The sequence below is a fragment of the Macaca mulatta genome, chromosome 2 (assembly GCF_049350105.2).
Source record: "Macaca mulatta isolate MMU2019108-1 chromosome 2, T2T-MMU8v2.0, whole genome shotgun sequence".
NCBI classification, from domain to species: Eukaryota; Metazoa; Chordata; class Mammalia; order Primates; family Cercopithecidae; genus Macaca; species Macaca mulatta.
In genome coordinates this window covers 35,022,699-35,045,904 of record NC_133407.1, presented here as the reverse complement: position 1 = coordinate 35,045,904, position 23,206 = coordinate 35,022,699, and the positions used below count along the sequence as shown (strand labels likewise).

Sequence of the window (23,206 nt, the reverse complement as noted above, 5' to 3'; positions counted from 1 at the left end):
ATTTATACATCAAATTCTTCTCATAAAGATGGGAAACATTTGAGTGCTATAAAGTTAATATAAATGTGATGCAATAAACATAGTTACTTCCTGGAGAAATCTCATCTTTATGAATCATTGTCGGAGTCAAAATTGTAAGCCCAGAAGTTCCTAAGAACATCAATGTATCTGATTCCATATACACATTTCCCCAAGAAGTTGTTTTTCAAGAAATGAGATCTCTGCTAGATATTTTCTTTTGGTCTCTCTGTTGTCTCAAATTATAAAGCTCAGGAAATGATTGAAATTATTATTTATTGCATCTGAGATTTGGTATGGTATGTTCCAGAAAAACATCCATGTATGCATATTGTCCATTTTGAATGCATGTGACAATTGTCATATTGTTAATTCATGTACTCATATTGTCATATTATTCATGAAAACCATGGCCTTTTGTGTTTCACATGGTTTGTATCTGTGTTTGCTGGGTGTTGTAGCTCCGCCATCTATAACTCCTCAAATGCTCAGTGTTTGAAATAATCGGAGTAGGGACATTAAGTTCTTGGACCCTCAACTTGTTGATGAAGCTACTGTTGCGTTTAGAGTGACTTGAGCAGCCTTGGGAATAAAGGAAGTAAAGTGAATTTTTAAGGACTGCCAGAGCACAATCTCATTAATATATACACTACACCTTAGAGATCTATTAGGATTGGAATAGAGTTGAAGTTTGCCTTGGTCTGGTCTAAAAAGAAAGTAATCGTTAAGCAAATTATAAATCATTTTATAAGAAATGGTCAAAAACACAGGCTTTAGAGGCCACTAGACCCAGGTTTAATTCCTGGCTCTGTCACTTACTATGACATTGGGATAAGTTATTTAACCACCACATCTATAAAATGAGGCTGACAATACTGATCTCAAGAAGTTATCTCAAGGAATAAATAAAACAGTTTGGTTTATTACTGTAGTTAATATTAGTAGCTAGGAAAGCAAGTTTTTCTTTCTTTCTTTTTTTTTTTTTTGAGACAGAATTTCACTCTTGTTGCTCAGGCTGGAGTGCAGTGGCGCGATCTTGGCTCACTGCAACCTCCGTCTCCCGGGTTCAAGCGATTCTCCTGCCTCAGCCTCCCGAGTAGCTGGGATTACAGGCATGCACCACCACACCCAGCTAATTTTGTATTTTCAGTAGAGACATAGTTTCTCCATGTTGGTCAGGCTGGTCTCGAACTCCCGACCTCAGGTGATGCACCCACCTCGGCCTCCCAAAGTAACCTGGGATTACAGGTGTGAGCCACCATGCCCGCCCAAAAGCAAGTTATTTTTAAAAGAGAATTACTAAACATTGTATGTTGTGTTTGTACTGCTAAAATGAGAGCAGAGGGGCCCTGAGCAGGGTGAGCAATGATTAAAGTCGTGAGAGGAAAGAAACCCAGAAGGCAGATTAATTTACAAAATAAAGGACTCTCTGTGAAATGGGGGGAAAAAAGAATCTAAAATCTAAAGGACGTTAGAGAGAAGGGGAAGAGACAGAGAGAGGGAGAGACAGTCACCAGGTGACATTTAGGGTAGCTAGATGGGCCAAGAAAATTTTGGCAGATGTTCTGTGGTGTAAATCCCCACCTGTCACTTTTTTTGAGAGTCTTCTTAAGCAGCTAACCTACAAGGAGGCAGAATAGCAAAGAGGTTAAGGGCATAAGTTCTGTACGTGGAGGTCCTGGGTTCAAATCCTTGCTTTGCCACTTTGTGACTGGAGAGCTATGTGCAGTTGTTGCACCTTTCTAGGGTGCAAATTCTTGCCTATGAAATGGAAATGGGTATCCTAATAGGACCTACAAAAGGATTATCCTGAGGATCTGATGACCTATTACTGAATGCTGGGAAGATATATAAGAATTTAACGAACGTTCTATGAACTAGTGGTCCAATTAAAAAACAGCAGCAATGGTAACAGTAATTTGCATTTATTGAGTGCTCATTATGGCCCAGGTACTCTTCTGAGGACCTTATGTGGATTATTCACTGAATTCTGAACACAGCTCTACAAAGTAGGAACTATTATTATCCCCATTTTAAAGATGGCAAAACAGATACAGAGAATTCAAGTAACTTACTCAAGGTCACACAATAAGTAAATAGTGTTACTGGCAGTGAATCCATGTGAGTTTGCAATTCTTGCCCCCTCGGAGGAAAGAATTCGACCAAGGAGGCATAAGGCAGAAGGAGAGACCAAGGCAAGGTTTAGAGCAGAAGTGAAGTTTATTAAAAAGCTTTAGAACAGATACAAAAGGAAAGAACATACACTTGGAAGAGGGCCAAGCAGGCAACTTGACAGACAAGTGCACAGTTTGACCTTTTGACTTGGGGTTTCATATATGAACACACTTCTGGGGTCTTGCGTCCCTTCTTCCCTGATTCTTCCCTCGGGGTGGGTTGTCCACATGCACAGTGGCCTGCCAGCACTTGGGAGGGGAGCACGAGCAGTGTGTTTACTGGAGCTGTACGTGTGCTCATTTGAGGCATTCTTTCCTTACCAGTGGAATGCCCCTGATGGTTATGTACCAGTGAAATGGTACCATTTTGCCTCCTAATATGCATGCTTGAGCCTACTCGCCCAACTGCTGAAATCTTATCCAAAAGCTGCTGATCATCAGTTTCAGGTGTTTTTATCTATGGAGACTGCCTTTCCCTGGCACTGGCTGTGACTAATTATTATTTTAGAGAGACAGTGTGACAACTTCCTGACCATCACCTGATGGTCGCCTGACATTCCTGATGGAGTGGGGGGAGCCCTCTTTTACATTATTCATGCCTGACTAGCTACCTACTTGAACAACAGTAGAGCTGTGATTCAAACTCAAATGCTCCAATACTAGATCTGCACTTATCCCTGTGTTATCCTGCATCTCATATACGAGTGTCTGTTCCTAAGATAAGTAATATCTGGGGGAAGTTTGCCTTGTTTTATAGATGCTTGGTTTGTACTAAGCAACCTTGTTACTCAAGGTGTAGTCCGCAGGCTAGCAGAATCAACAACATCTGGGAGCAGAATCTCAGGCCCTCATCTACACTCTTGAAACAGAAACTACATTTTAACTACTTCCCAGGTGATTTGTGATCACGGTCAAGTCTGAGATGCACTGCTCCAGAATATGAAACTTTAGGCAGGTGGACTATCTCATTTATACCTCCATCCCTTACAGTGTCTGGCACAGTGCTTGCCACCTATGGGTAAGTGCGAGATAGATCTCCTCTTGATCTGAGGCATGTTGACTAGGAAATGGATTGACAAGTCTGAGTGGAATAACACCTTGTTAATCTCTGGTTGAGTGAGTGGATGTTCAGTGCCTCCAGCATTCAGCACAACATCAGGCACATAGCAGATCCCTTATACAAGTTTCTTGAATTGTGATGGAAATGTTGTGAGATAGAGACATCCAGCACCCCAGCCTTCCCTGCATGTACTATGACATTTTAAAAGGCTGAATAATGCCAAGGCAAGCAGAAGAGTGATTATGCACTTATTCTTGACACAGTCTTAAGACAAGCTCTGCTCAACTGGTTCCCCTGTGAACTCAAGCTGATTCTCTTCCCTCTTGAGTTCTCTATTGTCTTTGTGTTGTTTGCAGCTCCTTCAGAAACTAATTAAGTTTCAGGATCAGTTTGTCCTGTTAGAGAATGTGAATATGCTGAAGTGGTAGTTTTTAATAACTTAAATTATCTGAGTGAAAGGACAATTATAATTTGCTTCTAAAATTGGCCAAAAGTCAGCTTTTATCAAAATAATTCTCAGCAGACATTAGTCTCCCTAAAACCAAGGTATTGTGTGAAAGGCAACAAAGAGGATTTAAATCAGCCATGGAGAATGTATTGATAATCTGGCTATATTAATCCTGTTCTCTAGCAGAGTGTGAAATTACTTGTTTACTCCACTTATCTGGGCCTAGAGGTAGCTGATCACTCGTTGACAGAGCCATATTTTATGATCACCTTTCAGCAGTGAGCTTCAGCTGGAACAGAGCCAAACAATTTGATTTCACTGTCCTGTGTACTACCTCCAAAGTCAAGGTCAGGCACAAGAACTCATGAACTCCAGTATATTTTGTCAGGGCTTTCATTTGTGCAGGCACCAGGAGGTAAGCTGTGGACCCTAAGTATAATTGTGAAAAGCTGGGAATTTTGTCTTTAGTATCTCCATATTGCTTACCTGTACCCTATCCCTCTAGAAATGAAGGTTTATGTTGGCTTCATCACCAGACCAGAAATATTACCAAGATGAGCACTACTGAGGATGCAGTAAAGTATAAGAAGTAGTCCCTGATCTAAAGGAGTTTACACACACACACACACATACACCTTGGAGCGCCTCTTGAATCTGTTTGTATTATTAATAATTATTGGTTGCTAGATAATATTACCACAAATTTAGCAGCTTAAAACAGCCTATATTTATTATCTCACTGTTTCTGTGGGTCAGAAATACTGTTACAGGTTATTCGGATTCACTGTCTCCAAGTCTCACAAGTTTGCAATTGAGGTGTCAGTCAGGGCTACTGTCACATCTGAGGTTCAACTGGAGAATGATCTACTTCCAAGCTCACATGGTTGTTGGCAGAATCCATTTCCTTTCAACGTGTTGGACTGAAAGTCTCAGTTTCTGGCTGGCTATTGGATGAATGTTACCCTCAGTTCCTTGCCTCCCAACATGGCCACTTCATTAAAACCAACAAGGGAGAGAGTCTCTTATCAAGATGGTGTCATTATCTGAGGTATCATGAAGGCAGAGGTGACATTCCATTGCTTTTGCCATATTTTATTGGTTAAAAGCAAGTCACAGGTCTCACCCACACTCAAAGTGAGGGTGTTATACAGGGCATGAATACCAGGAGGTGGCCATCTTAGCCTCTGTCTGCCACACCACTCCTAATTTTTAATTCCAGCTGTACTGCTCTAGTTCTCTTCCAAACAGAAAACAGAATCATCTCTATTGATTCAAGAGATTTTAATGAAAAGAAAATTTACTGTTATGTGGTCAAAGTTAAAGGAATTTATAAGGAGGTTCCTAGAGACCAACCATTGTGGTAAAATAGACCCAATGATATTCTGCCTACATGCCCTTTATCCAGTAAGTGCATCCCTCCCTCAAGGACTGCCAAGTGTTAACTGATAATGGCTCATGGCTGCCTCTTTTCTGGGGAATGCCTGATTGCTTTCAGTCAAGGTGGGGAAGCAGCAAATCTAAGAGTTTATGCCCCCTCATCCCTAGCATGACTCTCACATGGAGTTAAAATAGGCTGAACCTCTTTCCTTAAGGGTACAATTCATGTCCCAGAGCCCCCATGGAATCAGATTAAAGCTGGACGCCAGCTGAGACCACCTCTTTGCTTCCTGCCCTTTTCTTCTCTCCTCTGAGAGAAGGAAATCAACTGCATCTGAATCCCTGTTTCAGGCTTTGCTTCTAGGATGCCCACCTTAAGACTGGCAGGAAAACATTACAACTCATAAGACTGAAGGAGTAAGGCGAGGAAACAGTGTTGTTACTAAGGCCAGTGATATCTGGAGGCTTGCAGATAGAGCTATGGTCATTTGCTTGGCTACTGCTAACGATCAGGGTAGGAGTTGGGAAGAAATATGCTGTTCTGTCTCTCCCCTTTCCCCAAAACTGCATCCTTTTAGTGAAACCCAACGTAACACTTGCCAACAATGTGCTGGCAGTCAATGGAGGTAAGCCTTTTAGGGCCCTGAGCAGAGGGAAGAAAGTAGAATCAATGGGAAAAGGAGGAATAGAAAGTGATCAGCAAAACAGCCTCATATGATTACAAATGTTTTTTCTCTCCTGCAGTCCAACCATCATATTAGTACTAGACTGATATTTATCAAATATTTATTTGATCATGCCCATTTCCCAGCTTCAAATCGTCTGTTTCTCATTGCTTAAAGAAGTGATCCATAAAATTTCTGAATCATGTATTCCATTGATTAAAAAAACTCTAAACATGTGCCTCCAGTTTATATATTTATTCTTTTATAAACTACTTAAATTTACTATCAATAATTCAGAGCAAGAACTACATACGTTGATATAGAATATCCTATAGTGATTGCATGTATCAATCCATATTTCAAGAAGTCTTGATAAGTTTTAATTATCTTGGGCAATTATTAACACATGTGATAAGATTGCCACCATTTTAAGCAAGCATGATGGCCAACGGGAACCTCAGACTAGGAGAAAAATGTGCCACCTCTGCTATTTCATGGTGTTTGGTTGCCTACATTATTATTAATTTTTTTACATTCAATAAGATTTCTTTGCAATAATCCATTGGAGAGGTAGGGATAGTTAAAACTATATATTATCATCTAAAATTCACTTAACCAGACCCATTTGAACCAAAAGTGTTGTAACAACCTGGAAATGAGTAAATGAGGGAGGATGAGACAATTGACCCCTCTGCATTGTGGGAATCCTGCCATTCCCATCAGATGCCTTGTGAATTGCACATAACATGTGACTATCTTTTATATGGAGCAAGAAAGGGCTTTTATGGAGTATAGGATTCCCATAGAGCCAGCTGATGCTTTGGAAAGAACACTGATTGATGAATAAATTGTCTATCTTAGGAAGTTGATAAAGCAGCTTCACAATATTAGAAGAGCTGTCACCATTGTTTTACTGTCTGACTTGTGAACCTGTGAGAGTTATTGACTCATGTGTATGAATCCTCAGATAAACAGATTTGAAAGATGACTGTGTGCTCTTGGAGGGTAGTATGCTCAGACTGTGCAGGTTTCAAATACAGAAGATGTTTAAATGGACTTATAGAAGTTTGGTCTTAATAGTGAGACATCTAAGAGGTTTTCGGTTGGTAGTGAAAGCATGAATGATTTTATCTGGAGATAAGTCAGAACACAATAACAATAGCTGCTACTATCAGAGCATCCACAATATACCTGGTATTGTGGTAATCACGTTACATATATTATTTAATCTGCTCTTTACAGCAACTCTTCAAGATAGGTATTACTGTCTGAGATGTTAAATACCCTGACCAAGGATATATGGTCAGTGAATGGAGGAGTCGGGATTTGAATCTGGAATTCTCTGTCTCCTTGACGTAGTCTTTTTGCATTATACCTCACAATCAAGACTGATATTAGAGACATCCCATATTCCATCGTAGCTTGCATAGTATTTTGCATACAATATGTATGTAAAAATACAATATGTATTTCCTAACACATATTAAAACTGTCGATTTGGAAGAGATGGACATGGCATTAGCCTATAAGGATAGGGAAAGTTAGAAGGACAGTGATGGCTCTTGGAGATAGGAGAGGGCAGTGAAGGCTGCAGAAGAGGAGTATAGATTCCAAGAAGCCAGCTAATGCATTGGGAAAAGCAGAACTCAGGAAGATATTTATTGAAGAATAAGCTGTTCTTACCAAACAGTTGATAAAGAGAGTTTGTAGCACACTTACAAACCTGTCTGAACACAAAACCATCTTCCCACCAGCTGATTATTTCCCTCCCTTGACTTTGTTGTAAATTTCATTTTCTGTATACTCTGTCACCTATGTTGCTGTAGTGATTGATCTGCTCACAACTTGTAAAAATATAGGGAAAATGGTTTTTGAAGCTATAGACTTATAATTTGTGCATTTTCTGTATTTGAATATAATTTATTTACGAATAGAAGGGATGTATGACTCTGTACGGAGGTTGAAATAAATCAAGGATATTTGTTGTATCCACTGTTCCTTGGTATATTTGAACAGTTCTCCAGCTAAAGGTTTTACCTGTGGTAAAAATAGCTTCGGGCTGGCAGATAGAAAACTGGTACTCCAGTCCCAGCTCTGCCATTAGAATAATTGCATAATATGGGCAAGCTGCCAATCCTCTCTGAGCTTGAATTTTTTCATCTGTAAAAAACAAATGTCCCAAAGTCCCTATTAATGTTCACTTTGGTAGAAGATAGAACAGTTTTCATCTTAAAACTAATTTCCCAACATATATTAAAACCAGAATTGCAACTCTCCAAAACTACAAATTTCCGTTACCTAATATTTTAGAACTGAGGTTGGTAAACATTTTCTGAAGAGGGCCACATAATAAATATTTTAGGCTTTGTGGTACTTGCAATCTCTATTGCAACTACTCAATTCTGCCATTGTAGTGAAAGCAACCGCAGATAAATACATCAATATATAAATGAAGAAGCATGCCTGTGTTCCAATAAAATGCTGTTGGTGTGCATGAGAGAGAGAGAGAGAGAGAGAGAGAGAGAGAGAGAGAGAGAGAGAGAGTGTGTGTGTGTGTGTGTGTGTGTGTGTGTGAAATACATAAATACATAAATGAATAAACATGCCTGTGTTCCAATAAAATGCTGTTGGTGTGATTGTGTGTGTGTGTGTCTGTGTGTAATGTGTAATGTTGAAGCATAGCCATCATCCTGTAAAAGAGGTGGCATGCTGTACTCAGTTGAACCTGGTGTAGTGCTGGTACCAAGGGGAAGCTCACTAAATATTCGTGGAAGAAGGGAAGGAGAGAGAGGGGAATTATTCCCATTTTATAGATGAAGAAATTCCACTGCAGAGCCCCAATGCCATGTGAGGTTGAGGAAGCCATTGTCATTTTCCCTAATGAATCTACAAAGACACAGAATTCCATAAGCAAGGTATTGAATTTTGCTCCTTAGAGAATCCTACAGGTCCAGTCCTCTTCAGAGAAGGAGAGCACTGGTGGCCTCTGGTGGATCACTGGGACTCTGGGATGCAAAGTGTTGTTATAAAGGATATCACATGGAGATGGGCAGGGGTGGGGGGCCTGCAGTGCTTAAATGTAGCTGCTGTTTCCACAAGTTCAGAATAGGAAGCTTTGTGTTTTTCCTCCCTATCACTTTCTCCCTTTTGATTCTGAGTTCTGATATGGCAGGTGGGAGTGGGAAAGGGAAAGGTGAGAATAGGCTCATGCATTTGGGGACAGGGACTCAGATGCTGGGCCTCTGTCTTGGAGCTGGCTTGCTGATGGCATTTTGAGAAGATGGGCAAAGTTTTAGGGGTGGGAAATTTGGCTGCTGCTTCAGAAAGAACGATATACTTCTCCATGCCATCACATAGGAGTTGAGTTGGATTTTTAGTCTTGAAAACTTGAGATGTGATTAAATTGATGAACCAACAATCATCTGTACAATTTCACACAAGTCATACACTTATTGAAGAGCTGGGTTACAGTTTGCAGCCTATTGAACTAATTCATTAATTTTATTTCACAGGCTAAAAATTTTACTATGCAAATGTATGCAAATCATACAAGAAAATAGTGTTCTTAACCAAGTGCACCAGCACCTGTTTTTTGTTTGTTTGTTTTGATCTGTTTCACTGGAACTGTGTCACTAGGTTGGAAAGTGCGATAAATACCTTCAATGTTTGAAACTGTCAAACCATTTTCTGAAGGGTGATTGGGAGGCTTTCTCCTTTGACAAATATTGCAGTGATTGGCACTTCTTTTTTCTTCTTTTACTTGCCTAAAACAGAATGAAGAAGATGAGCAACATTTATGAGTCTGCTGCCAACACACTGGGAATCTTTAACAGCCCCTGCCTGACCAAAGTTGAGCTGCGTGTGGCGTGCAAAGGCATTTCTGACAGAGATGCCCTTTCCAAACCAGACCCCTGTGTCATCCTCAAGATGCAGTCTCACGGGCAGTGGTTTGAGGTAGGCATGTCCAATGAAATGGACAGAAGCACGGCTGGATGATTGGCTCAAAAATGTTTTGATATTTTATATCTTCAGGTGGTTTATTTTGATGAAGTAAAAAATTTGATAAGTGAATATGATCACATTTCTATCATGATGTTTTGATGTTGCTGTTTTGATGTTGTGGATATTTTGACATTTACCCTTAATTCATGAGCCTAAGACTTTTTAGGTGTTTTTGTTAATTACCAAGAAATACTCACAATATACTCTTCATCCTATGCCCACTCGTTGGCAACATGTAAGTAGCAAGAGGACCAGGAACAGACATGAACCCAGGCCCCAGACTGGGCTGGGGTGAGAAAGTTCCAAAAACTGGTTCCAGAGACAAAGTCTTATGGCCAAGGCAGAGTTCAGATTAGACTTAATTAGAATTTTAGGAATGGTAGCTTTGAGGAAACAGGTTTTAGGGGGTTGAGAGAGAATTGACTACTCAGATGGAATGAGCTCAGTAGATGAGAGTCCTATCCATAGGTTCTGAATTGAGAGAGGGAACCAAGAGGACAGGTATGAGCAAGTCAGTTCCATGAAATCTGTCTGCAGTAGAGGGGCAAACTCCAGTTTTGGGAGCTAGGTGGAGCTATTTACTATCCAGGGTAGCTGACCAGAACTGAGGAGTAGGGACCAAGACTGAAGTCCAGTTCTGTGACCAAGCCCAAAACAGGGTGACTGTTGGACGGAGCTGACACAGGACAAGTCATAAGTCTGTAGAGAAACATACATTCTAGGAAGTGTTGCGGACCCAAGAGAGCCACATGGGAACCCAACAATGATAATTAAACTCAGTCCTCGGACTGAAGAAGTGACTCATTCTAAGCCCCATGGGTTTATGTGGCTGAGTGGGATGGTTACCTCAGTCTGAGTTGGTTGAGGACTGGAGAAAGATGAATCCTGCATGTGGAAATCATGAGCAGATTCAGAAGTAAGGAGATGGGGATGGCAGAAATAGGAGGAAAGAGCTGGGGGCCTACAAGCTCATAAGGCGAGCATGCAGTTTTAACTAGCTTTGGAAGGTAGCAAAACCACATTCAGACATCCCCCAAAACTCATGTGTAAAATATCCACTCAGAATGTTTCCTAACACACACTGTTTGCTGTGCTTGGGCAAGGCAGCTGCTCCCTTGGCAGTGGTGTGAATGGAATGGCATTTCTGTGAGTCATTCTTCAAAGAGCGATGGGCCCCCAAGTTGTTAAGAGATGACTTGGGTTTTTAAAAAAAGTTTATTCTGGGAAGGATTTATTCATTTTTGTGCCTGCTAGACTCTAACTGATCACGGACCCAGTGGAGAGAAGCTCTAGGAAAAACAGTGGGGTTCTTTGTATCAACTGTGCTACACTTGGCCAGATGTTTCTGTGACTAATGGTGGTACCTGGGGAAGAACAAGGGGACACATCATGAAATACTTATTTTTTGGAGCAAGAACTTAAAACAATATGACCTAAACCTTATTGGGTACTTTTTAAGTGCCAGGCACTAGTCTGAGTGCTTTACATGAAATGACCAATTTAGTCCTTTCAAAAATTCTACAAGATATTATCCCCATTTCACAGGCAAGGAAATGGAAAGATAAAAAGATTAAGGATTTTCCCAAGAGCAGTCAGCTTATAAGTGGAAAAGCTAATATTTAAACCCATGCATTGGAGCTCCAGAACCTGAGATCTTTATTACTATTTTATAATTATGCTGGACACTGGTATCAGTCTTTGGTGGTTTGTGTGGCAATATTTCAGGTTGAATTCTGCAGCTAGGTTTTGTTTATTTAAAATTCAAAACAAATTGAATGAGCACTGATTTTAAGGTTTTTTTCCTTTTTTTTTTTTTTTTTTTTTGCATCTAGGTACCTGGTCTAAGTAAGCCTTGTTTTTAAAGATCTAGCTGATGTAAATGGAGAAATAGGGAGAAGAGGATGTAGCAGAGGAAGCAGTTCTTATTCTAAGAAAATAAAGAACTCAGAATAAGGGATTTGAAGCCATGTTGATCAGAGCACAAATAGACCTGTTTTGGATCCATAGGACCAAATTCTTTAAGCCTTTAATACTACTCTCACCTGTTTATAAACAGCCGGAAGGTGCCGCTCTCAGAGACAGTCTTCCACTCTATAGTAGAAACAAGGTTCAAAAGACCCAAGAGGCAACATGTTTAATTGTATGTAGATATGTAATATCAGCCACTTTTTTGAAAGAAAGGCTTGATAGCAGTTAGTGAGCAGGTGAAATTTAGGTGAGGAGTCAACATACATAGAAAATGAATGCAGATAGGCAGATTGGGGAATCTTAATTTAACTTCAGGCCTATCGAAGGCTTAGAATGTAAATATAAAACAGTATTCACGGGTGTCTTAATGTGTAGTATCTTTTCTTTCCCCTTCTAAATATTCTCATTGACTTTGTTAGTAAGTCTTATTATTTTTTATTTAACGAAACGAAATGGAATGCCTACGTTATAAAAAAAGTAACTCCTTGGAAATTACAGGCAAGAAATCCATCTACTTATAACCCCTTAACATAATTCAACTATTATTTGTATATATTTATTTTAGCCTTTTTCTTCTGGCATGCATCTTCTCATATGATTATTATCATGCTTATAAAATTTTCTTTCCTAATTTTATTGCTTAGTAGTATGTGCTTTTCCTCACATTGCTATAATATTGATCATTGTAATTTCAAAGCTGCATAATATCCCATCAAATGGATTTAAATTTGTCAATTTTTTCACTTTGAAATAGCTTCCAGATATACCCTATTTTAAGTAATCCACAATAAACATCCTTGTGCGTAAGGATTTTCCCTTCTTTTTGGATGAGTTCCTACAATAGTTCTGTTAAGTAGAACTGGTGGGACAAATAATAGGAAGCTTTTCAGGTTTTTGATATATATTGTCAAATAATTTTTCCAAAGTGTCCTATTACAGTGTTACTATAGCACACAGCTACCACAAACTTTGCCACCTGTGCACAGTGATAGGAACCTTGTGCCACAGTGTAAACTGATTCATAGCTTCCTTTATGTAGAAAGTCTCACGCTATAACCAATAATATCAGCTTAATTTCTAGCTTGCTTAGTCATATGGTTCATTTATATTATGGTACTTATAGAAGAAGTTTAATAAATTTTGCTCTCTTAACAATATACAGTAAGGATATAATATAAATAAAGTGCATGCCTGGTGGCTAAGATAAATAATTAGATAATTAGTAACAAAGAAGCTGAAAATACTGAAAACCTAAATAGGGGCTGTGAAGGAACCCAGGAATGAACAACAGGAACTCTGCTTAGGGCTGGAGCAGTCATGTGCTGGAATCAGCTTATATAGTCTCCTGAGAGCACACTGTTAAATATTCAGGAATTTTGCAAGTCAGGGAGTATTTACACCACAGACATTGGCAAATGTTTCAAATCAAGGGTTCTGCCCTTTTCCCAACCCTCTAAGGGAGCCAGCACTCCTCTGGGTGAGAGGGACAAAAGGAGAAGATGGCAGTCCCAGAACCAAACAACTGGGCCATCTAGCAGAAGCTGGATCATAGTGGGAGGACCCTTCAAGGCAGCATTTCCAGCCCTGCCTGCAACTCCTCTATTTTTCCTACTCATACCAGATGGGTCCACCAACCTGCCTCAGCCTCCTAAAGTGCTGAAATTACAGGTGTGAGCCACCATGCCTGGCCGGAAATATTTTTATTAGGTGAAAACTTATAGTAAATCTTTAATAATGGCCATGATTTTTATTGACAGAAAGGAGGGAATAAAAAAACTTATGACTTTGAAATACATTGCAAACTGAGAGTTTCATTTCATACCCTTTCATTTCCCTAATTTAGGATCATATCCTTTAAAAAAAATCCCTCTTCATCAACTCCTGGCTATGTCATGGTGGCAGTATATGGTGACAGTTAAGTGTAATGATAATTTAGAATGCTTTTCATCTTACTTTGAGGAGTGGAAATAATATCTTCCTGCTTTCTGGTGAGTCCTGATGTGTTCACTAGCTCCTGGAACTAAGCATCATAATCGAGTGGTACAAACACTTCTCAGAGAGTCAGAAGGCAAGGACTCTTGTAAGCTAAAGACTTATATTCAGTTCACTGGAGCATGTGCTCTATTCCTGGGCATGCCTGGGTAGAACCAAGCTCATAAGTGTGTGGCCCTTGGCAGTGACCCTATCGTTGGCAGAGTACTTGTTCTCATTGGGAACACCCAAATTATACTCCAAAGTTCTAGGAGGTTACTTCAATCAATATTAATTCAATTTTTTCATTGAATTTTAATACACAATTATTGAGATCTTTCTTGGAAGCTCTAAGTAATTCTGAAAACTACCTACCTTTGGATCAATTCCATATGGAAACATGTTATGATGAACCATGGGATTTGGTGAGTTGTTGGTAATTATTGTTAGTGATGATTAGTGTGGTTATATGTAACATATCAATTATCAGTGGACTCTACTACAAGATTATTGTTTGTAGCAATAATATATCCATATAGTATTTTATATTCACAATATCCATCTACTTATGTTATTTCCTGCTGATAATAGCTCTGTGAAAAAGCAACACAGCTATTTAAATTAACCCCAGCATGTGTTGAGCACCATGGCTTGTGTCCTCAAAAACCTCAGTGTCCAGTAATCTCACACAATCTTAGAGACAGAGAGCTGGGGTCTCAGACAGTCATGTGACCTTGAGAAAGAGGACTCAACATGAGATCTTGACTTAAATCTTTTTCTTTCCCTGAATGTGTGGTAGGACGACCACCTCAAGGGTGCCTAGGTTACCTTTATGTGGAGGGGGACTAAAATAAATCATGCCATAATGGTGGTTGCACTAATTTACGTCCCCGCCAACAGTGTACAAGGGTTCCCTTTTCTCCACATCCTCGCCAGCATGTTATTGCCTGTCTTTGGATACAAGCCATTTTAAGTGGGATGAGATGATATCTCACTGTAGTTTTGATTTGCATTTTTCTGATGATCAGTGATGTTGAGCACCTTTTCATATGCTTGTTTGCCATTTGTATGTCTTCTTCTGAGAAGTATCTATTCATATCTTTCTCCCATTTTTTGATGAGATCATTAGATTTTTTTTCCTGTAGAGTTGTTTGAACTCCTTATAATTCTGGTGATTAATCCTGATCCCTCCACTATTTTTCATTTTCTCTTCCCCCTCCCCACTCCACTTCCCAGATGTAGGATTTGGTCACCATATGGCCTAGCATCCCTGTTAGCAGCACAGAAGGGATAATGTGTGCCCATGTTGTTGAGCTTGCCCAGAGAAGTGGGCTTTGGAATTTTCTGGGCTAGAGGGCTTGTGGAAGAACTCTAAAAAACAGGTTCCTCTCATGCTTGGGATAATAGTGGGCCAGCACCCTTTCATGTATTAAACCATGAGGATAAAACTCAAAATAGCAATTTTACCTGTACCTAAGGTATTCAATTTTCCATTGCTCCAAAGCCTAGAACTTTTATGAAAATGGGATGAGCAATATTAACATTTATGTGATGAATTAAAGTAGCCATCAATCTGTATTGATGCCAGTTATGTATTATTTTACATATTTACATATTTTACATTCTATCCTCACAATTATTCTGCAATAAAAGCTTTACTAACTAGAAAAGATAGCTAAGGCTTGAGAATTAATACATTGCCCAGGGTCATACAACGAGTAAACAGTAAAGCTGGAATCTGGTTGCTTCCAAAGTCCATGTTATTTCTGCTGTATCAAAGCTTGCAAACTTGAATCTGGTGGCCTTTCTGTTGCCTGCAGACGTATTTTGTCTAGTCTTCACAGTGTTCCAACAAGCTTTGTAGTAGTTGCCAAAACTTAAAGATCATGAGATTTTTCATAACTCCAGATCTCTGTTTTTTAATGAAAAAAAACAGAAAATCTGGCAGTGTGGGGTCTTTAATCCTATGGCAACAATGAGCTGGTGATAATGACCATCTTTTCTCTTTAACAAAATATGAGGTTTGTGCTTGTGCCTCCTGCTAGTCAGCCTGCCTCACTCACTTGCCCTACAAAAGTGGCCCCTGGAGGCATTTGAGTTTAGACTATACTCCCACACTCCCTTGGCTAGGTCTCAGAACACTGTTAACCTCCCAGTTGTGGACATAGACCGGAGCTAGAAAATGAAAATTAATTCAATTAAAACATTCTCTCTGGATATCACAGACAAGCTTCTTTCTCGAAAGATTTTCTGTTCACACTTTGTTGACTTGTAACGTTTGGATGGGTAACACCTAGCATGACAGATGATAAAAAACAACAGTTTTCTTCACTTGTTCACAAAGTTTCCACTGTGATTTTGCATCAGACTCCCATGTGGGAAAACTTTGATGTTGCTTTATACCTCCCCCTTAACACATCCTTAATAAGAATAATTTCTTAAAAAAAAAAAAAAGAAAAGGAAAGCTGATCTTGGTGATATTAGAAATCTTACCCTGAGCATTGAATATAAGAGAAAACAAAATCAAATATTACAGCCAGAGAATATTTTCTCCTTGTTGCCTGAGGTTATGTCCCTGTGACCAGAGGCTGATGGTTCCATGATGTTCAATTTTTAAGTGATGCACTTAGATATAGGAAAATAAGATTACTGGATTGCATATGTGACTAATTGGATTCCTTATAATTAAAATCTCAACATTTTCAATGTCAACGTCTGAAAACAGAATTACACGAGAAGGGAAATTCAGGTTACAGATGAGCAAAAAGTATTTGAGTTGAAATCTGTGTTGGCTCTTAATTAATTCTCTTACATACCCTGAAGATAATTTCATCAGCCAGAGGAACAACATCTGGTTTCATGCATAGAGGAAAACACCATGACATTAGCCTTACTCGCATCCTTAGCCTCAAGAACTGGCAAGCCACATTCTGGGCATTCAAATGGAGCATTGGTCCCCAGCAGTTTTTATAGTGTACCTTGAGTCCCATGCTGGTCATTTGAAAGATGAAACTACAGATTGGAGGGTTTGAGAGGACATGTACAATTAGGAGTCTTCTGCCTCTAGATTGACTCACCTTCAACATTTCAAAGGAGGTGTTTTTGACACTTTTCCTGGGTGCCTATTTGCATGTTTAATTAGACTCACTATTGATAATTATCTCCTTAAAAATCGTATTTCCTTTGTAATTTCATTCTATTTTATCTCTTTATGAATGACAATGATGATCTATTTGTAATACCTTCAGTATATTGAGAGTACTTAAACTATGTATCAGGTACTCTCCTAAGCACTTTATATATATTGTCATATTTAATTATCAAAACAATCTTGCAACTTGTGCTCATCTATATTTTATTTTATTTTTTCCATCCTCTTTTTTTTTTTTTCTTTAAGAGACAGAGTCTCTCTCTCTGTTGCCCAGGTTGGAGTGCAGTGGTGCAATCATAGCTCAAATTCTTCACTTGTTCACAAAGTTTCCACTGTGATTTTGCATCAGATTCCCATTTGGGAAAACTTTGATGGGAAAACTGCAGCCTCAAATTCCCGGGATCAAAGAATTTTCCTACCTCAGCCTCCCAACTAGCTAGGACTATAGGCACATGCCACCACACCTGGCTAATTTTATTTTTTGTAGAAATGGAATCTCGATACATTGCTTAGCTGGTCTCAAACTCCTGGCCTTCAGCAATCCTCCTGCCTTGGCCTCCCAAAGTGCTGGGATTACAGGTGTGAGCCACTGTGCCCAGCCTATTTTTTTTTCTATCTTTATTGAGGTATAGTAGACAAAAAAAAATTGTATATAGTGCAGAGGCACAGAGGTGTTAAGTAACTTGCTCCAGGTCACACAAGTGGTAAGTGAAGGAGCTATGACAAATTGAACCCAGACTGTCTGACTTCAAAACTGTGCTCCTGCTATCCTTCACTGTCCTCCTCTCAGAATAATGAGCACCAGAGTGTTTGTTATGCACCATATGCTAAGTCATTACATGCATATTCATATAATCTTCATGACAGTATTATAAGATAGGGACTGTGATAACCCATTCTACTGGTGAGAAAACTGACATTCACATAGGAAATGTATATGTTCAAGGTCACGAGACTAGTGAGAAGTGGTATTAGGATTTGAACTCATATCTTTGTGTCTCCAATACCCATGTCGTCTTCATGACATTGCACCTCTCTCATCCGGTTCTCCGTGGAGGCAGAATAACCCAACGAATTACCAGTAGTCTATAAAATTGATATGTTTTTCTCTCCTTTGGTTCTAGGCATCCAAATTATTCCTTTCATCAATGTCTTCATCTAAAACCATGTGTTTCATGTTGATCTGGAGTATGTGGTACTGATATTCCTGCCCGCTAGGAATCTGCCCTCTTTTGTATCCAGGATTTACTTCTATTAAGCCTGTCTTTAAATCAAACTCTTAATCATTCCCAAAATTAAACACTCGTTTTTCTGGCCATGGATTTTAGAGTGAGTATTCCTGAACATTTTGTAGAGAAAAACTATGTTTAATGTCTAAGATCATGAGGTAAATAAAGGTCTTGGTGTTGGTAGGTCCCTGATCTCAGGATGGTAAAATAAGGTAAGGCATCCATGCCTCTTAAAATGTGGCACCAGGAGGTATCAAGTACAATGGAAGATTTCATCAAGGGAGAAGACAGTTGAGCAATAACATCAGGGACCTGCACTCTTTACTTCTATTAATGCCTTCTATAACTCCATTAAGAATGGTCATGTGGTTCGTGATCAATTAAAACTCAGATATTTTCTATGCAAACTGTGCCAAGACAAGATTTTGCTATTTGACACTTGTGCAATTATGTTTTTTTACTCTTTACATACATATTTTCCCTATTAGTGTCCACCTTTGTGGTTTGTAGGGGACTTACATTGTTTGCACCTCAATTTCTCATCTTTTGTGTTACTTAAATCTCCCAGGTTTGTGCTATTAGTTTGGCTTCATTTAGTAATATTGGTTTAAAGAATATCTGTTAAACATAGGATTTGTGTTTGTTGTGATGATATGATAGTAATTGGAGTGAAACCCATACAGCATTTATAGTTTGTATCCTGCCCTTTTTATAATTTCATGATAAAGCGTGTATGTGTATGTATATGTATATTATCAAAAGTAGTCATAAACATCATTTTAAATGATTGTATAATATTTCACATAGAAAATCTACCGCAGTTGGTTTAACCAGCTTTCCATTATTGGATATGAATTTTCAAAGCTTTGCTATTATGAATAATTACAGGATAAATTTCTTATATATATGGGGCATCTGGCCCCCATCACCCTGTATTTAGGATTTTTTTTTCCCTAGAAGTAAAATTATCATGATAAAGAGTAGGAACGTTCTTAAAGTTTCTGACTGAAATTGCCAGAATGTTGGGTGACAGAGCGAGACTCTGTCTTTAAAAAAAAAAAAAAGAAAAAGAAATTACCAGAATGATTTATTAGAGAGTAGTAACAATACATGCTCCGTTGACATGTATGGAAATGTCCCACTCATTGCTTTAGCTTTTTTGATTCATTTAAAACTGAATTTTTAGTAGAAATTAAATCTGTTTTGGGGAATATTTGAACTCTCCCTTATCCCCAAATTATATGGTTTTAGCCTGACCTCCTAAAGGTTCCCAGTGGTGCATGGCATAGTAGTAGTTCAGAGCTCAGACTATGGGGCTGGACTGTTTAAGCTTAAGTCCTGGACCAGCCATTATAAGCTGTGAGAATGGGCGAATTGCTCAATCCTTTCTATGCCTTGATTTCCTCATCTGCAAAATGGGTACCATAATGGTGCCTACCTCATTAGAGTCACTGTGAGGATTAAATGAGTTAATACATGTAGAGTGCTTAGAAAAGTGTCTGGCACAGAGTGAGTGCTCACTATGTGTTATTATCGAACATATTATTGCTTATGTGTCATTCTTTGAGAAAAATGCTTTGTATAAAAAAAAAATGCTTTTTCAGGCCCAAACTTTTCTAAGAATTAAAGTAATTAAAAGTGTCCCATGGCTAGAAGCAGAGCAGTGGAGATGAGTCTAGAGGTCACTGGGAAAGTGATTCTGGGATACTGAAACTGTGACTACTTCATTGATTCTTGCATCCCCATAACTTATCACAGCCCTTGGCACAGTAGATGTTTGTAATTGAATGGTTAGATGGATTTCATTTCCATGGTCCATTTCTCCATATTCTCCCTCCAAAGACACTTGGATTTTTGAGAACCATCCTTTTCTCATTTAGCAGAAGAAGAAGAACTCAACTCATTAGAACTCAGCTACCCCCTTAGGCTAATCCCTTTCACATGTAAGTAGGATTACTGGTGCCTGAAGCCAGAAGTTTGATCTAAAAGAGTTTTTGTTTATGTGTTTGTGTGTAAACTGTATATGCATTTGTAGTAACTATGTTGCATGGGGTTGTGAGAGGATGCTTGAGGGACATTTCCTGCCATTTGAGGATGAGGGAAATGGAGTAGTTCCTAACATGGTTCTATCAGGCTTAATTTTGTTTTCGTACATCTTTTTGGCTGTAAATTTCTTCATGCTCCTCTTTATTTCTCTCCACATAAGACAGGGAGAGTCCTGTAGCTATGGTCAGTGTTTGAGAGTTGTCTCTTCTCTGCTCCACTCCAGGTCTCTACTGGAGTTTATCCTCCTTCCTTGGGTCTCTCACTGAGATCATATACAAAACAAAGTGAATTATTTGCTGAAAATTCACCTGGTTTTCGCTTCTGTCTCCTTCAAAGTCAACAGAATATAGACAGGGTAGCAGATTTTCCTTGCTGGCTATTGGGGATTAGATAAGTTTTTTAGCCATTGAAGTTCCTGGAATGAGAATTGAAGTTCTTCATTGTTTATTTGAACCTTGGGACACAAACAGTTCTCAACTTCCCCATTCTGATTCACCAAATGTTAGTTTGAATTTCAAGGTTTCCAAATTGTGTTCTGGGGTAGCCTAATTACTTCAGAGGTACTGCAATTATTTGTTTGAAATATAAATACAATTTCTTCCTTTTTATCAACTTTAGTGAGATAATTTACATATAAAATACATCAAAATGCATTCATTTTAGATGTTCAGCTTGATAAGGTTTTTCTTTCCAAATGGATTAACTTGTAGTTTAATTTGTTAGTATAAATTTTCATATTCAGTTTATGAAAAACAAAACAAATAAAATTAGCTCAGGATCAAAATGAAAAATTAATGTAAAGTTATTTTGTAGAATGGTTAATTTTAAGAAATTACTTTTAATTGACACACTAACTGTATATATTGATGGGAGATAATTTCATGTTTTATATAAGTATCCAGTCAGAGTAGTATATGCATCATCTCATGCATTTATCATTTATTTTATGGTTAGAATTTTCAAAAGCCTCTCCTCTCGTTATTTTGTAAAATACAGCATTTTACTATTAACTATCTTCACTCTACTGTGCATTAAAACACCAGAAGGTATTCTTTCTAATTGTAACTTTGTAGCCATTGACCAACATCTCCTCATCCACCCCTCTCTCCACCCCTTCTCAGCCTCTGCTATCCACTGTTCTACTCTCTGCTTCTATGATACCAACTTTCTTAAAAAAAGATTCTACATATAAGTAAGATTAGGCAGTGTCTTTCTGTGCCTGGCGTATTTCACTTAATATGATGTTCTCCAGGTTCATCTATGTTGGTGCAAATAACAAGATTTCACTCCTTTTTATGACTAGACAGTATTCTGTTGTGCAAATATATCACACTATCTTATCCATTCATTCGTTATTGGACATTTAGGTTGATTGAATATCTTGGCTATTGTAAATAATACTGCAATAAACATGGGAGTGCAGATGTCTCTTCAACATACTAATTTTATTTTCTTTGGATATATGCCTGGTAGTGGGATTGCTGGATAATATAACAGATCTATTTTTAATTTTTTGGAGAAACTTCCATACTATTTTTCATAGTGGTTGTACTAGTTTACAGTCCCACTAATAGTGTGTAAGTACTCCCTTTTCTTTACATCCTTGCCAACACTTATTTTATTTTCTTTTGTCTTCTTGATAATAGCCATTTTAACTGGGTGAGGTATCTCATTGTGGTTTTCATTTACATTTTCCTGATAATTAGTAATATTGAACATTTTAAAAATTTACTGGTTGATCATATGTATGTCTTTTGAGAAATGTCTTTTTAAGTCTTTGTTCATTTTTAAATCAGGTAATTTGGGATTTTTTTGATGTTAAGTTTCTTATTTATTCTGAATGAATATTAGCCCTTTGTTAGGTGTCTAGTTTGCAAATATTTTCCCCCATTCTGTAAGTTGTCTCTTTACTGTTAATAGTTTCCTTTGCTGTGCAAAAGCTTTTTAGTTTGGTGTAATCCCAGTTGTATATTTTTGCTTGTGCTTTTGAGGTCAATCTTCTGGACTAGTTTGAGGAGAATTGGTATTAATTTTTCTTAAATGTTTGGTGTATTCAGCAGTAAAGCCATCAGGTCCTGAGCTTTTCTTTGATAAATGTATTTTTATTACTGACTCAATTTCTTCACTGGTTATTGGTCCATTCAGATTTTCTATTTCTTCATAATTTAATCTAGGTAGGTTGTATGTGTCCAGGGATTTATCTATTTCTTCTGTGTTATCAAATTTGTTGTACAGTTGTTAATAATAGTTTAGACTATCTAAAGGTTTTGTCAGTTTTATCTTTTTAAAAAAGCAACTTCATTTCACTGATCTTTTGAATCTTTTTTTGTAGTCTCTATATTGTTTATTTCTGCTCTGAGCTTTCTTATTTCCTTTCTTCTATCAATTTTGGGTTGAGTTTGTTCTTGTTCCTCTAAGTTTCTTGAGGTGCACTGTTAGGTTGTTTATTGGAAATCTTTCTTCTTTTTTATGCGTTCACTACCATAAATGACCCTTTCAGAACTGATTTTGCTGTGTTCTACAGGTTTTGGTATGATGTATTTCCATTTTTTTATGTATCCTAATAAAAATTTTAATTTCCCTTTTAATTTTTTCATTGACTCATTTGTTGTTTAGGAGCATGTTGTTTAATTTCCATGTATTTGTACAGTTTCTGAAGCTTTTTTTTGTTGGTTTCTAGTCTTATAACATTGTGGTCAGAAAGGATAATTGGTGTGATCTTTATATGCTCAAGACTTGTTTTATGGACTAACATGTGATATATCCCGGAGAACATTCCATGTGAATTTGAGAATAAAGTGTATTCTTCAGCTATTGGATGAAATGTTCTGCAAATGTCTGTTAGGTTCATTTGGTCTATTGTGCAGTTTAAGTCTGATATTTATCTGTCAAATTGTCTCCATGACCTGTACATTATTGAGAATTGCGTGTTGAAGTCTTCTACCATTACTGTATTGCTGATTACCTCTCCCTTTAGGCCTAATAATACTTACTTTATATATCTGGGTGCTCTCTCATTGAGTGCCTATATTTTTACAATAGCTATATTCTTTGTTGAATTGATTTTTTTTATTATTTTATAATGCTCTTCTTTGTC

At 38.1% G+C, this 23,206-nt stretch overlaps 1 protein-coding gene across 2 annotated transcripts in view; it reads left to right on the top strand.

Moving 5' to 3' along the window:
• The window catches only part of CPNE4 (copine 4), a 504,635-nt gene that overhangs the window by 111,229 nt on the left and 370,200 nt on the right, over nt 1–23,206 (top strand). For both annotated transcript variants that reach the window (XM_015132141.3, XM_028843705.2), the window contains exon 2: nt 9,516–9,696. In XM_015132141.3, coding sequence (XP_014987627.1) covers nt 9,517–9,696 — 180 coding nt within the window. In that variant the 5' untranslated portion in view covers nt 9,516. The remainder of the gene's footprint in view (nt 1–9,515; nt 9,697–23,206) is intronic.